The sequence below is a fragment of the Typopeltis vanoorti genome, chromosome 1 (genome assembly GCF_054136105.1).
Source record: "Typopeltis vanoorti isolate ZY-2024b chromosome 1, IOZ_Tvanoo_1.0, whole genome shotgun sequence".
NCBI lineage: Eukaryota > Metazoa > Arthropoda > Arachnida > Uropygi > Thelyphonidae > Typopeltis > Typopeltis vanoorti.
The window spans coordinates 67,213,830-67,230,262 of NC_143549.1; the positions used below are offsets into that span (position 1 = coordinate 67,213,830).

Genomic DNA, 16,433 nt, shown 5'->3' on the forward strand with positions numbered 1-16,433 from the left:
AATCATTGCTGTGTTAAAACCACGTAAGCCAGCAGACAGACAGAACTGAAAGCTATCGCCCCATAGTCCTTTTAAGTGCAACCTACATATTGTTGGAGAGACTAATATTGAACAGGAATCAGTGATAAAATTTTAGAAAGTGTTCCAATAGAACAAGCAGGGGTTCAGAAGAGATCGCAGCTGCACAGATCAAGTTCTCAGCTTAACAACCTACACCGAAGCAGGATTTCAAAGATGCCTGAAGACTACTGCAGTCTTTATTGACTTAAGCGGCTTATGATACTGTTTGGAGGGAGGGACTCATATATAAATTTCTTAACGTCATCCCATGTAAAATATTGGGTCATTTCCTTACTGTGTGATCAATATTTCAGTGTAGTCAGCGGAGGAAGCATCAGTAAACAGAGAGAGCTTAAGAATGGATTACCTCAGGGTTCGGTGCTCGCACCACTGCTTTTTAGTCTTTACATCGCAGATATTCCTGAAACAGCCAGCAGGAAGGTTGCTTATGCAGATGATCTAGTTTTGGAGATCAGTGACAAGTCTATCAAAAGAACTGATGAAATATTGACAAATGATCTGTCGGCTTTATGGCAGTTCTATAAAAAATGGAGATTAACACCAAATTCTGGTAAAACCAAATGTTCGTACTTTCACCTGAACAATAGTCTTGTAAATCAAAAACCAGAGATATATGCTGATGGAACATTAATTTCGTTTAATCCGACACCTAAATATCTAGGAATAACTCTGGATAGAACTCTGACATATAAACAGCATATGATTAATATCGCTGCTAAAGTTCGCACCAGAAATAACATAGTTCAGAAGCTTTGTGGTACTATATGGGGCTCAAGTGCCACAACTCTGCGGTGCACTGCAATGGGTCTAGTTTACAGTGCAGCAGAGTATGGTGCTTCTATCTGGCTCAATAGTTACCATGTCAATAAACCAGATACTCAACTTAACTCCACTCGGCGTTTAATAACAGGTTGCATTAGGAGTACACCCTTGCAATGGCTCCCTACTTTGAGCTATATTGCTCCTGTGGAACTGTGACGACAGGAAGCCTTGCTTCGTGAATATAAAAGAATTTTAAATAACCAAAATATCCCAATACATGAATTTATTCCAGATGCTTTATCCAATAGACTAAAATCCAGAAGACCTGCCATAAAAACAGCCTGTAATCTTCTTAGCCAGAATGACAGTATGGTGAGTAGGTGGGATGTACTGTGATCCCAAGCAGTATCACCTGAAGTTCGCAATCACATAAACATCTTCCAAAAACCATCTGGATTTGACCTGCCCAGGAATATATGGATAACGGCTAACAGGATTCGTACAGGCCATGGTGTATGTGGAGACTTACTTTCAAAGTGGGGTAAGATACCAAATCCCCACTGTCCCTGTGGAGCCGAGACCCAAACCATTTACCATATAGTACAGGAATGCAAGCTGACAATCCAGGTGACTTTAAGGATATCTTTGACCTATCCCCAGAGGAGATCAACTGGATCAAAAACCTAAATGTTAAAATATGACTAATCTTCTGTCTGATGCTTGTCATAAATTTCATATTTGTATTTGTCTGAATTTAGACCTATACTCATGTGTATTATATCTTATTGTATTTTAACATAAATGTACAGGTCATACAATAAATAAATAATTTCCAAACTGGATGGAAAGAAATTTGAAGGTCGATTTGGCAAAGAAGTCAATTCTTCCTGATTCTCCCCTTACATATGAAATGGAAATTCTAGAAATTTTCTTATAAAAGAGGATTTGGATGAAGGCCATAATTATTATTTTGTTGATTATTAGATTACTTCTTTTTGTCCAGTTCAGAAATTAAATTCTTCCTTCCTAGCCAAAAGATAAATACCCTCCACTACTCATTCTGGGGTTAGAATAATGTGCTCATGCAACCTTTGTTATTATGGGTAGATGGGTCATTCAGGTCATATTTGTCTAGGAACATCAAAATTATATTTACTTCATATATCTGATAAGTCTGGTTTGCTTAACTACCCTTGTCCACAGGCAAAGAATTCTTCATCATCATCAAATTCCTGCCATGTACCCTCAAGGGGTGTACAGGATATGATAGTACTACATGAAAAATTTACATCATTACTAACTTCCTATCTACGATTTTCCTCCAAATCAGTCTGTTACTTGTCAAGACTCCAACATTATCAGATCTTATATTTCTATCGTCTAAGGCACTTTGTACCGTATCAATCCACCTATATCTTGGTCTTCCTCTGGGTCGTTTTCCTGCCAACCTGGCAGAGAACACTTGTTTTGCTAATCTTTCCTCCCTCATTCTGTTAAAGTGACCATATCACCTCAGATTAGCTCTGCTAACACATTTGTGGATGCAGACAATATCAAGTTCTTTCCTAATATCCTCATTTTTAATATGATATTGCCATTCATGCCATCTGTTCATGCCTCTAATCTTTCTCAGGACTCTCATATCTGTGGTCTCTAGTCTTTGGTCAAGTGTTTTACTTCTCATCCAGCTCCCAGATCCATAAGTTAAAATTGGTTTGAACACTGTCTTGTATACAGCTACTTTAGTATTCCGACTAATTTCTCTCTTATTCCATATGAATTTATTCACTTGACTTCCTACCATACCAGCTTTGTTGATTCTGTTGTCTATTTCCATATTTAATTTACCATCTTCACTAAAAATCGCGCCTAAGCAGCTGAAATGTTTTACTTGTTCCACAGGTTCTCCGTTCACAACACAGTTGACATTTTCAACGATTCTGCCTATTTCCTATATCCTCGTTCGTTCAGTATCCAGATAGATACTGTTGGATCCTACATTTTACTCCGATGTATATTCTAGCTGTTGATTGACTCCACATTCGAACACAGAGAAAATTTATTTTTTAACTGCGCCACTCTACGTTCTAATTTGCATAAGCAACGTCGTGAAATCAACCATCAGCTAGCACAATATTGATATCAGCTTAATTCATGCCAAAATTCTCATTATTATATATATAGGGTTCCCGCTAAGATTTGAACTATTTTAATGAGCGGCGCCATGAAAGAAATCAGGCAAACATAAGATTCAACTCAAAAAAAAATTATTTAATGCTTTAACACATAAATTTACATTAAAATAAGAATTTCTAGTAGGGATAATACAATTTAAGAATGAATAAATTCTCATTCAGACATTAGTAATTTACTCAGCTGAGTATATCATTTATGATTGGAATTTATGCATATAAATTCTACTCTTCATATAATCCAAGATTCCAAATACAATTTCACTCTAAACAAAGCTATCATTCAATGTACTTCAAATATTGATTCAGTTTAACTATTCAGAATAATCACAAAGCACAAGTCATCAGACATTCATTCAGCATCCTTTAAGTTTATCAATCTAACTCAATAGTTCTCAGAAAATTCAGTCTCAAATTTACATTGCGTTCTCTTGTAAAAGGTTTCTTTATATCACATATTCAATCTTGAACTATTAATCCAGAGATACTTCATATATTACGTTTATGAGAAAATGTTTCACTGTATCACACATTCAATCTTGAACTGTTAATTTCAGCAATATGAACTATATCATGTTCTCTAGAAACAAACTTCGCTACTTCACACGAGGCATAGAAAAGATATCCTTACCGGTATAGACAGTATAGCTTCCTCATTATGGAGAATCCTAGAAACTCTCCTTGGTTCTTGATTACTTTCACTTTGAGAATACACAAATATTATAGAATCCTGGGTTTCAGTAATGGATTAGTTAACTCGGGAGAATTTATCTTCTTGCTCGTAATTGCCTAACTTTCAATATTTCTATTCATTCTTATTATCCTTTCGTCCAATGCTATCCTTCGGCGAGGCGATAGGAAAATTTATAAAAGAATAAGAGCTCGAAGAAAGATAAGTTAAAATACAGATCGGTTCCCAGTCCTTCCTACTCTGTTCAGCCCCGGGTTATTTCTCTCCTCTTTTTTACTGTGTTACTTCTCTTTCATGTACAGCCCATGATATCCTACTCTCCTTTCCCGTCAAAATCTGGTTCTAACTGGTTTTGTTGATACCAAACTGGCTTCTTGCATACTGTACAGTAACTCACAATAAGGCACACGCTGGCTAAAAATAACATAATTTCTAACAACAACCAATCAAGTCTTATTTTGAAGAATTACTTACATTACCTTTTACTAATAACATAAAAATATTACATATTTTACAGTTTTTATCTCTGTTTTAGTAATATTAATTTCATAAGAATAACTGATATTTAATATACAGTTTTCACAACTGCACTTCATCTCAAAACAATAAATGAACAAATAAATATTAATAAGCATAACGTGAAAGAAATCATATGAATAGCATACTATTAATAAGAGGTTATTAGTCTGATGAGCAAATATGACTTAGGGAATAGCTGATTATGTTGGACTCGGAATGAAGTATTAATAATTTCCAATTCTCCTCATTCAAAATCCAACAATACCCAACAGGGTGCAGCACGAGAAGGTTAGGATTGGACATTAGGTCAGTAACCCTGGTCAGTTCTCCGCATTCCTTTAAAGACTATGTGGAGGTCTCCTCTCAGTTATATAGCTTTCACCCTTAAGCAATTAACTGAGATTTAATTCCTCAGCTAGTTCCATTTCTTTGCCATTCAGGCTTCTTATGTTGATAGTACCGATCTTTAACTCTGGTGATGTTGAGTTGGGGTGTGTATTCAGATTTGTTCCAGTAGCTGACTTTTCACTGTTCGCCCTGGTTCCCTGGCGAAAACAATGGGGCCTTGTTTAACCGGGTGACGCCCCAGCCGGCATGAACTTTTGTCATGTTGTACCATCATTTTGTAATTTGGTTTATCTAATATGAATACAATTTGTTCGGCTAAATCCCAAATTGCCAGCCCATTCTCGTTCGTTCGATATCCAGGTAGATACCCAACAGGGTGCACCACAAGAAGGTGAGGATTGGACATTAGGTCAGAAGCCCTGGTCGGTTCTCCGCATTCCTTTAAAGACTATGTGGAGGTCTCTTCTCAGTTATATAGCTTTGACCCTTAAGTACCCGCGCAAAGAATTCAGTGGAATAAAACTAAAGTTCTACACAAAAATTACTCTTTTACTTAAAATCTATATAAAGAAAGTTGTGAAGTCCATATCCAGAACAAAACACAATAAGAAAGACCATTTTAAACTTTCTCAATTTTGGGAAGCCATCCTGAATATTGCTGAGTTGCTATTCCGTAGCTATTTTTATCATCAACAGCATCTCTTAAATTTTGCTCAAAATGAAATTGATGTTTATCCAATTTGGAATTATTTTCTACCTTTAGTTTATTTAAGTATAAATAACAGTAAAAATGATTAAAAGTTTAGTGAAGGCTATATCTACAATTCAACCAGAAATGCTCAAGTATGAAGATATAAGTCTTACAGTGGCTGCACTGCAAGTTCAAAAGGACTGGACAGAGGGATGAATGCCAGATGATTGGAGTAGAGCTATCATAATACCCATATATAAAAAGAGAAATAAAACTTAATGTGAGAATTACAGAGGTATTTCTCTACTGAGTGTTCCTGGTAAGATTTATGCAAGTATACTTGAGAAATGGTTGAGAAGGATTGTGGAAGAGAAGCTTGGTGAAGAACAAGCTGGATTCAGGCCAAATATAGGCTGTCAGGATCAGATTTTCACTTTATGACAAATAATTGAGAAAGCATGGGAATATAACAAAGATCTGTATTTAAGTTTTATAGATCTGGAAAAGGCATATGACAAGGTGCCAAGAGAGAAGCTATTTAAAAGGCTACAGTTGTATGATGTCAGTGGGGTATTGTATCAAGCAATGCTTAGTCTCTATTTGAGTTGTAAGTCAGCAGTTACAATTGAAGGAAGTACAGGAAGATGGTATAATGATAAATCTGGTGTCAGACAAGGTTGTACATTATCCCCCTTTGTCATTCATTATCTATATGGATCACATTATGAAGGAAACTGGTATTAAACCTGATATCAAAATTGGAGATGTTAATCTCAGCTCTTTGATTTATGCAGATGATGTTATACTTCTAAATAACTCCACCACAAGTCTTCAAGATTTCCTGACTAAATTGAATAACTGTTGTAATAGATATGGTATGAAGGTCAGCAATAACAAGACAAAGACAATGAAAATATCAACTGCATTGTGAATGAAGAACAAGTAAAACATTTCAGCTACATAGGCACGATTTTTAGTGAAGATGGTAAATTAAATATGGCAACAGGTTCAACAAAGCTGGTATTGTACAAAGCCAACTAAATAAATTTATATGGAATAAGAGAGAGATTAGTCAAAACACTAAATTAGCTGTATACAAGACAGTGTTCAAGCCAATTTTAACTTATGGATCTGAGAGCTGGGTTAGAATCACTGGGTTAGAATGGTTAATCACTTGACCAAAGACTAGAGCCTGGATATGAGAGTCCTGAGAAAGATTAGGGGCGTGAACAGATGGTTATCAATGAACATATCATATTAAAAGTGAGTGTATTAGAAAAGAACGTGAACTGTTAGCATCCAGGAATGTATTAGCAGAGCTAATCTCAGATGGTATGGTCACTTAAACAGAATGGGAGAGGTTGAACAAGTGTTCTCTGCCAGGTTGACAGGAAAAAAGATCCAGAGGAAGACCAAGATATAGGTGCATTGATACGGTAAAAAGTGCCTTGGAAGGTAGAAGTATAAAATGTAATGACGTTGGAGTCTTGACAGGTAACAGATTGATTTGGAAGAAAATTGTAGATAGGAAGTTAGTAATGATGTAAAGTTTTCATGTAGTACTATCATATCCTGTACACCCCTTGAGGCTACATGGCAGGAATTTGATGATGATGATATTTACAATTTAAAAATAAATAAATAAATAAAAATAACAATGAAAATTTTTTGTTAGTTAATCACAAAGATTAATCAATAAACTTAACAGCCAGCTCTCTACAGGAAACACCATTATAACAAATTAAAAAAGTTCTGACTAAGTCCCATACAGACAATATTTCTAAATAAAATGCAATATAGCAAACTATCTACTATAATAAACTAAAACTACTCCTGTGTTACTTATAGATTTTGGACTCTAGTCTTTGGAATGATGATAGCACTGAGCTGCACCATCTAATTTTCAGAAAAGATATTCCAAAGAATCAGATAATAATAATGAAGAATAGCTAAGTAAGTGAAATGAGTGGTAGGTAAGGAAATCAATGGCTGCAGTTCAATAAGGGAGAGTAAAAAAGATTTATAAGTTTGCAAATGGAAATAGATTTAAGTCTAAAATTGATTTAAACACTTATCCCTATAAAGATGGTTATGTCAATTTACTTGTTCTTGCTGGAAATTGGATTTTAATTTAAACTATAACAATGCCTCATAATTTTACATTTCTAATGTATAATCATATGGAAATAAATTAAATATATAATGCTTTTTACCAGTTTTTCAGGTGGTTGATATGATACATCATTATCCTCAGTATCTTCACTATATGAGGAATGTTTCTCTTTGTGTTTCGGTTTCCTACCTAAAACCAAACCCTAAAAATAAAAAGAGATCATATCATTTAGATAGATATATTACATTCAATAATAAAAAAATGCAAAAATTTTTATATATATTTGAATTTTTGTTGTTATTTGGAATGATGATTGATGCAACTAAAACTATGAGGACAATTCAGTGAATTAGGTGTCCTCCTGCCTTTTTTTCTTCTGATCCGTGGAATAAAAAACCTCCGGTTGCTGAGAAAAAAATCCTTCCACCCCCACACGAGACCAGCTAACATGCCTCATTGAGTTGAAAAGCTCTTAGAAAAGATCTCTGCATCCTAGACACGGGATTCGAACCTGGGTCTTTCCAACTAAAGAAGATCACTGATACTGAATGTGCTATGGAGGCTCCCATATATTGGGGACTGCAATAAGAAGGATTATTATAAAATGTTTATACAAGAAATATTTGGCAAATTAAATAATATTCTTGTGTAAACGTGTATATATTTTATAATTCTAATGTCACAAGTATCTTTGAAGAATTAAATTTTATTCCTTCCCAGGGAAAACTTCCCAAAAAAAAAAAAAAAAACGGTAAATTAGGTAAACTATCAGTAACTCGAGGTAAGTTGCGAGCGAGATCATCTTTCTGAAAAAATGCCGCAACAACAAGATAATTCCTAATTTCCCTAAGATTAAAGAAAAACCATTAAATCTCCTGGAGCTCATAATATTTACAGGAACACCAGTTTATCTTTAATCCGTAATCAACTCAGAGCAGCTAAACATGATCGCTATTAACATTCGTCAAGTTTCTGATCTCCGTACCTATATCTCCAAAAACTTATAACCACATCTTTCAAACAGTTCTGAATGTGGCTAAACATTCTATACAACGTTCGTATAAAAAACAGAATCAACATCTAAACTGCAAACATGATGTTCTTGTTTCTAGACAAATCAAGCCGTTCCAAGTTCCAGATAATTGAATCATCAACGTATCTGGTCGTCCTTTAACTAATAGTGAAATACTCATCCTCTCAAAAGGACATGAATTCTCTATAGTCCCTAAAAAAAAAATTCCATACCTAGATTTCCTAGTTAACATCGACCAGAACCTCATTCATCTTTCAAGTGAAAAAGCTAATGCTCTCCACCTAGAAGTTGCTTCTTTGCTGCTTAAAGCCAAGCTTCCTCTTTTGAACATATCTCCTTCTAAAAAGAAAGTGCTACATTCCTTAAGAAGCAACAGTCACCTCATCATTACTAAAGCTGACAAGGGGAAAGTGACAGTAATCATGGACTCTTCAAACTATAGAAGAAAACTTTCCCTTTTACTTCAAGATCGCTCAACATACCAAGAATTCAATCAGGATCCAACCAACAAACAACTAAAGAAATTAAACTCCCTGCTAGATGAAGTCATAAGTTTGGATATAGACATGATTGAAAGGCAAAAAACTCATTTTGCTAGGCCTCCTAGGTTTTATGGTCTACCTAAAATACATGACAGATATTCCTCTTCGCCCTATAGTGGATTGTATTGATTCTCCTACTTATCGCATAGCCAAATATCTAGCTAAATTATTGAAATCACACATAGGCAACTCACGCTCTTTTTTGAAATACTCTTCAGATTTCTTAAATAAATTGAAAAATATCACATTACAACCTACAGATCTTATGGTTAGCTTTGATATAGAATCGTTATATATGAATGAACCTCTCAAGGAGACTTTAGAATTACTTGCTGACATCTTCCCACAAGACATTATAGAGTTATTTGATTTCGTAATGCAGTCTGGATATTTCTTATGTCAAAACAAATTTTACAACCAAGTGGAAGGAACAGCCATGGGAAGTCTACTCTCTCTCCTGCTCTAGCCAACTTTTATTTGGAACATCTAGAAGAAGTCCTGTTCTCATCTATATTCCCTCAACCATCCTTTCGGGTTAGATATATAGAAGACATCTTTGCTGTATGGCCTCATAACAGAGACTCCTTACCTTCCTTTTTAAGCAATATCAATTCCTTACATCCTCATATAAAGTTTACCATGGAGATTGAAAAAGACAACAAGTTATCATTTTTAGATGTCCTCCTCATCCGTTTACCTTCAGGTATTCTTACAACAACAGTTTACAGAAAACCAACTTTCACAGGTCGTTATATTCTCAAAGAATCTGCCCATCATCCTTGTCAAAAAAACAGGAATCATAAAATGTTTAATCCGACGAGCCAAAACTAATTGTTCAACTTCTCATTTATTACAGAAAGAACTTTCGACTATCAAACATCACATGAAACTAAATGGCTTTTCCGAAAAGAGTACACAACACCTTTTCGATTCTTACAATCCAACACAAAACAGCAAAAGATTCAATACGTCGAGTTCATTCCTTATATTTCCGGGATTTCAGAACCAATTTCAAGAATTCTGAAGAAATATGATTTAACAGCCACTTATACACCTATTAACAAATTATCCACCCATTTTCCTTCTTCTAAAGATAAATGCTCAACTATATCTCTACCTGGTGTGTATCAAGTTCCGTGTAACTGTAATCTTTCCTACTTTGGACAAACTGGATGCTCTATAGAAAAAAGAATTCAAGAGCATCAATCATCCATTCAACACAACAAACCCAAGAAATCTGGATTAGCTCAGCACGGAATGGAAACAAGCCACAACATCCTTTGGTCCAAGACTCTCCTCCTACACTATAAATCTGAACATTTATTTAAAGAAAGTGTGGAGGCCTTACTTCAACGTCCTAACTTGAATCGTAATGAATGTATATCTGTATCAAAAATTTGGGAAAGTTTAATCAGGATAACACATTATTTTATTTAATTTTTTTTTGCTGACTGATAAAAAATGTTTACTCTTTTAATATTTAGCAATATGACATCATGCGGCTCGTTCTATTTGTGAATGATTAATTGTTCGTATTCCACCTTGTTTTTTAAAACTATTCCTATGTAACCACTGAAGATGGTCTGTAATATTCAGACTGAAATATTTGGCAAATTAAATAATATTCTTGTGTAAAAGTGTATATATTTTATAATCCAAATGTCACAAGTATCTTTAATTTTTTAAAAATTAGTTTTAAAACGTCTACAGAAAACAGACAGATGATGTATCAACAGAACAATGTCAAGAATGAACTAAAAATGCCTAGCATCCAGAAAATCATGTAATCAAAATGCTGGGTGATAAGATATCCTGCATCAGGAACAGAAGTATAATGAGTATAATCGCAGAAATAGAGGCAGCCATCCCACTGCAATTTTCAGTCTTTAACATTCTCTAGTACAATGATTATAATCATGATCTGATTTTTTTTTTATTTTCTTGATTCAAATTGAATTGAATTAACAAAATCATTTTTGATGGAATGAATGAAATTTTTCATACTTTAATTTCAAGAATTTCATACTTCAGTTCATCATGAATGCAGCAGGATGTTAGAGTTGCACTAGGACTATTTGAGTAATATGTTCCCATTCTTTATTTAGTAATAATAATTTTGTGTTGTTTATGACCCCTTCAATTAAGCGTCTATGTTGAGAGTCAAGAAGACAGTTATGTTAAAGGAAGCTATTAAGTGGAGTAAATAAGCTTACACATATTGAGCAAAGATGCTAGATTAATTGATAGAATTAATTTGTGTTCAATCATAAATGAGGAAAAGGATATGAGAAGGAATTGTTAAGTTCTTTAATGTTAAATTTAAGATTGGTTATATAAAGTTTTTATGATTAATTACTTTTGTAGATATGTATATAGTTGTCAAATAATTGTCAAATTATTTTAATAAGCTTCATTAATTTGTGCACCAACATAGTGTACAGAACGTCAATGCACTAATCGCAAAAAATTACAAACCTGGAATTATCTAATCAACAAAGGGTAAAGAATTAAATTTTTGTTAATTTAAGCCACAACTGACATAAGAATATTAGTTAGACGTAAGGGAGAATAACATGGATTTATTATAGTAAACGAACCTCGCACTCATTAACATAAATGGTGCAATTGATAGGTAAATATTGAAAGTTTATTTTTCACTTGGTTAGACTATAATAAATTTAGTTTAATCCGTCATCCAAGTGTGAGTAAACAAAGTTTGTGCCTGAAAGTATCTTCAGGACTGGGATAAGTTGGTACAACACCGGGCAACTTGTTGCAAAGGTGGAGCAAGCTAACATCACTCCTATCTCAGTATCTCCCATAATGCAAAACACATCTCCTTGCAGATATGTATAATGTTATGCATTAAGGGAAGGGCCACTACCCAGACTAGTTTCGACCTTTATTGAGGTCTCTTCAGTAGGAGCCAGGCCCAAGTGGAGATACCAGGCAGAAGCATTAGCAAGGTCATCTCTACCTACCAGGAGTTGCCAAACGGTGTGCCACCTTTTAATTAAATTACTCTGGATTTAGAGAAAGATGTTGAAAGTTTATTTTTCACTTGGTTAGACTATAATAAATTTAGTTTAATCCTTTATCCAAGTGTGAGCAAACAAAGTTTGTGCCTGAAAGTATCTTCAGGACTAGGGAAAGTTGGTATAACATCGAGCAACTCGTTGCAAAGGTGGAGCAAGCTAACATCATTCCAATCTCAGTATCTCCCATAATGCAAAACACATCTCCTTGCAGATATGTACAATGTTATGCATTAAGGGAAGGGCCACTACCCAGACTAGTTTCAACCTTTATTGAGGTCTCTTCAGTGGGAGCCTTGGATAAAGGATTAAACTAAATTTATTATAGTCTAACCAAGTGAAAAATAAACTTTCAACATCTTTCTCTAAATCCAGAGTAATTTAATAAAAAAGCTGGCACACTGTTTGGCAACTCCTATAGGTAGAGAAGACTTGGCTAATACTTCTGCCTGGCATCTCCACTTGAGCCTGGCTCCCACTGAAGAGACCTCAATAAAGGTCGAAACTAGACTGGGTAGTGGCCCTTCCCTTAATGCATAACATTATACATATCTGCAAGGAGATATGTTTTGCATTATGAGAGATACTGAGATAGGAGTGATGTTAGCTTGCTCCACCTTTGCAACGAGTTGCCCGGTTTTGTACCAACTTACCCCAGTCCCGAAGATACTTTCAGGTGCAAACTTTTTTGCTCACACTTGGATAAAGGATTAAACTAAATTTATGATAGGTAAATATAAATAAATGGGTGTGAGCATGTGTGAGAATAATGTGAAAATAACTATAATAAAAATATATAAAATGTTACCACAAAGTATAATAAAACATTTTACATTACTTAAATTAAGGGGATATTAAATCCCACATAGTTTTAAAACCGAATAAGAAACTCAAAGATTGAAATCAGGGAGTTTCTTGCCGAATATAGTAAACTATAAAGTATCGGCGAACACTAGCATTAGCCAATGCAAGTGATCCTAGTACATAGTACAATACTGGGCAGCTCGTTGCAAAGGTGGAGGAAGAAGTTCAGATTGCTATTCTTAGGTATTTTCCATAATGTAAAAACACATTTCCTAGGAAATGTATGCTGTTATTACATTATGGAGGGAGGTCACTACCCAGACCGGTTTCAGTCTTTTTTGAGGCTTCATCAGTGAGTAGCTAGACCTAATACCAAAGTATTAGGTCTAGCTACTCATTATAACAGCATACATTTCCTAGGAAATGTGTTTTTACATTATGGAAAATACCTAAGAATAGCGATCTGAACTCTTCCTCCACCTTTGCAACAAGCTGCCCAGTATTGTACTACGTACTAGGATCACTTGCATTCGCTAACGCTAGTGTTTGCCGATACTTTATAGTTTACTATATTCGGCAAGAAACTCTCTGATTCCAATCTTTAAGTTTCTTATTCGGTTTTAAAACTATGTGGGATTTAATATCCCCTTAATTTAAGTAATATTTTCATTGCCGAAATGAAGCTTATTAGCTCTTTATACTTAAGTAACTTAATGGTTGCACCTGTTTGGAAAACTCGTTCGCAAAGTACATAAGTTCTTTTCACTATACACTTTGGTATTAGGTCTAGCTACTCACTGATGAACCCTCAAAAAAGGCTGAAACCGGTCTGGGTAGTGACCTCCCTCCATAATGTAATAACAGCATACATTTCCTAGGAAATGTGTTTTTACATTATGGAAAATACCTAAGAATAGCGATCTGAACTTCTTCCTCCACCTTTGCAACGAGCTGCCCAGTATTGTACTACGTACTAGGATCACTTGCATTGGCTAACGCTAGTGTTCGCCGATACTTTATAGTTTACTATATTCGGCGAGAAACTCTCTGATTCCAATCTTTGAGTTTCTTATTCGGTTTTAAAACTATGTGGGATTTAATATCCCCTTAATTTAAGTAATGTTTTCATTGCCGAAATGAAGCTTATTAGCTCTTTATACTTAAGTAATTTTACATTACATTACTATTAATAATAAAAAGTGAAAATGAAGTGTACCTTTCCAATATTCAGTGAAAACTGATTTCTATGTCCTTCAGTTATAGTAACTAGTTTAATGGATTAAGATATAATTACATCATCATCATCAAATTCCTGCCATGTACCCGCAAGGAGTGTACAGGATATGATAGTACTACATGAAAACTTTACATCATTACTAACTTCCTATTTACAATTTTCCTCCAAATCAGTCTATTACTTGTCAAGACTCCAACATTATCAGATCTTATATTTCTATCGTCTAAGGCACTTTGTACCGTATCAATCCAACTATATCTTGGTCTTCCTCCGGGTCATTTTGCTGCCAACCTGGCAGAGAACACTTGTTTTGTAAATCTTTCTTCGCCCATTCTATTTAAGTGACCATACCACCTGAGATTAGCTCTGCTAACGCATTCCTGGATGCTGACAATGTCAAGTCCTTTCCTAATATCCTTGTTTTTAATATGATATTGCTATTGATGCCATCTGTTCATGCCTATAATCTTTCTCAGGACTCTCATATCTGCGGTCTCTAGTCTTTGGTCAAGTGTTTTACTTCTGACCAGCTCACAGATCCATAAGTTAAAACTGGTTTGAACACTGTCTTGAATACAGCTAATTTAGTGTTCTGACTAATTTCTCTCTTATTCCATATTAATATATTCAATTGACTTCCCACCATACCAGCTTTGCTGATTCTGTTGTCTATTTCTATATTTAATTTACCATCTTCACTAAAAAGCGTGCCAAAGTAGCTGAAATGTTTTACTTGTTCCACAGGTTCTCCATTCACAACACGCTTGACATTTTCAATGATTCTGCCTATTTTCATTGTCTTTGTCTTTTTATTGTTGACCTTCATACCATATCTATTACAACAGTCATTCAATTTAGTAAGAGAATCTTGCAGACTTGTAGCAGATTTATTTAGAAGTATAACATCATCTGCATAAAGCAAAGAGCTAACATTAACATCTCCAATCCTGATATCATGTTTAATATCACTTTCCTTCATAATGTTATCCATATAGATAATGAATAACAGAGGGGATAATGTACATCCTAGTGTCACACAGGATTTAACATTAAACCATCTTCCTGTACTTCCTTCAATGATAACCTGACTTACAACTCAAATAAAGACTAAGAATTGCTTGATATAATGCCCCATTGATGCCATATAACTGTAGCGTATTGAATAGCTTCTCTGTTGGCACCTTGTCATATGCCTTTTCCAAAGCGACAAAACTTAAATACAGATCTTTGTTATATTCCTGTGCTTTCTCAAATATTTGTCGTAAAGTGAAGAACTGATTCTGATAGCCTCTATTTGGCCTGAATCCAGCTTGTTCTTCACCCCTTTTCTTCCACAATTCTCCTCAACGGTTTCTCAAGTATACTTGCATAGATCTTGCCAGGAACACTCAGTAGGGAAATACCTCTGTAATTCTCATATTCAGTTTTATTTCCCTTTTTATATATGGGTACTATGAGAGCTCTACTCCAATAATCGGGAATTCGTCCCTCTGTCCAGGCTTTCTGAACTATGCAGTGCAGCCACTGTAAGACTTTCATACCACAAAACTTTAGCATTTCTGGTCGAATATCATCTACTCCTGCTGCCTTTCCACATTTCAAGCCTTTGATGGCTTATTATACTTCAAGTATGGATGTATTCCTGACTGCATGCCTGGTCAGTGTTTTTTATCACTGTGCTGTCATCACTGCTTGTTTCATTTAGCAGTTTTTCAAAGTAATTACTCCATACTTCAAGGATATCTTTTTCTCCCGTTTTCATGTCACTTTATCATCTCTAATTCCTTTTTACAGCATTCTTTCCTCCATTCCTAAGCTTCTTCAACAACCTCTAGAATATTTTGCCACCTTCTTGATATTTATTTTCTATGTCCTTGCCAAAGTCCTCCCATGACTTCTGTTTAGCTAGTTTTACACAGTGTTTAGCATTCCTGCATTTGTCTCTGTATTCTCTAAGAGCACAAGCTGACTTATTTGCCAGGAACTTTTGATATGCTTTATTCTTTTCCTTCACTACCTGTAACTTCCTGTGTCCACCATGGAGTTCTAATTTTTCCGTCCTTGCAGACAACTTCACCACATGCCTCTCTGGCAGAATGAATCAATGCTTTCTTCAGAGTTTGCCACTGAATCTCCAAGGCTTGATTCCTGTTCTCAAACTCTTTCATTTTTTTTTCCAATAATCTTTGTGTATTTTAGTCTACAGTTCACATCTGAGAGCTGCTCAACTTTTAATCGCTTTAAAACTTTCTTACATGTTATTCTTTTCAATATGAAATTCAATTTTATCCTGCTCAAGACTAAATAGTGATCCCTTCCAATTCCAAATCCTCTGTACACTCTGGTGTCCTGCACCAGTTAGAAAACATCACTATCAACAATAAC

The 16,433-nt window shown here is 34.9% G+C and overlaps 1 protein-coding gene across 3 annotated transcripts in view; it reads right to left on the minus strand.

The window, feature by feature from the left end:
- LOC150110057 (CXXC-type zinc finger protein 1-like) overlaps positions 1 to 16,433 on the minus strand; it is a 298,921-nt gene that overhangs the window by 156,923 nt on the left and 125,565 nt on the right. For all 3 annotated transcript variants that reach the window (XM_090390972.1, XM_090390959.1, XM_090390969.1), the window contains exon 8: positions 7,498 to 7,599. In XM_090390972.1, coding sequence (XP_090247098.1) covers positions 7,498 to 7,599 — 102 coding nt within the window. The remainder of the gene's footprint in view (positions 1 to 7,497; positions 7,600 to 16,433) is intronic.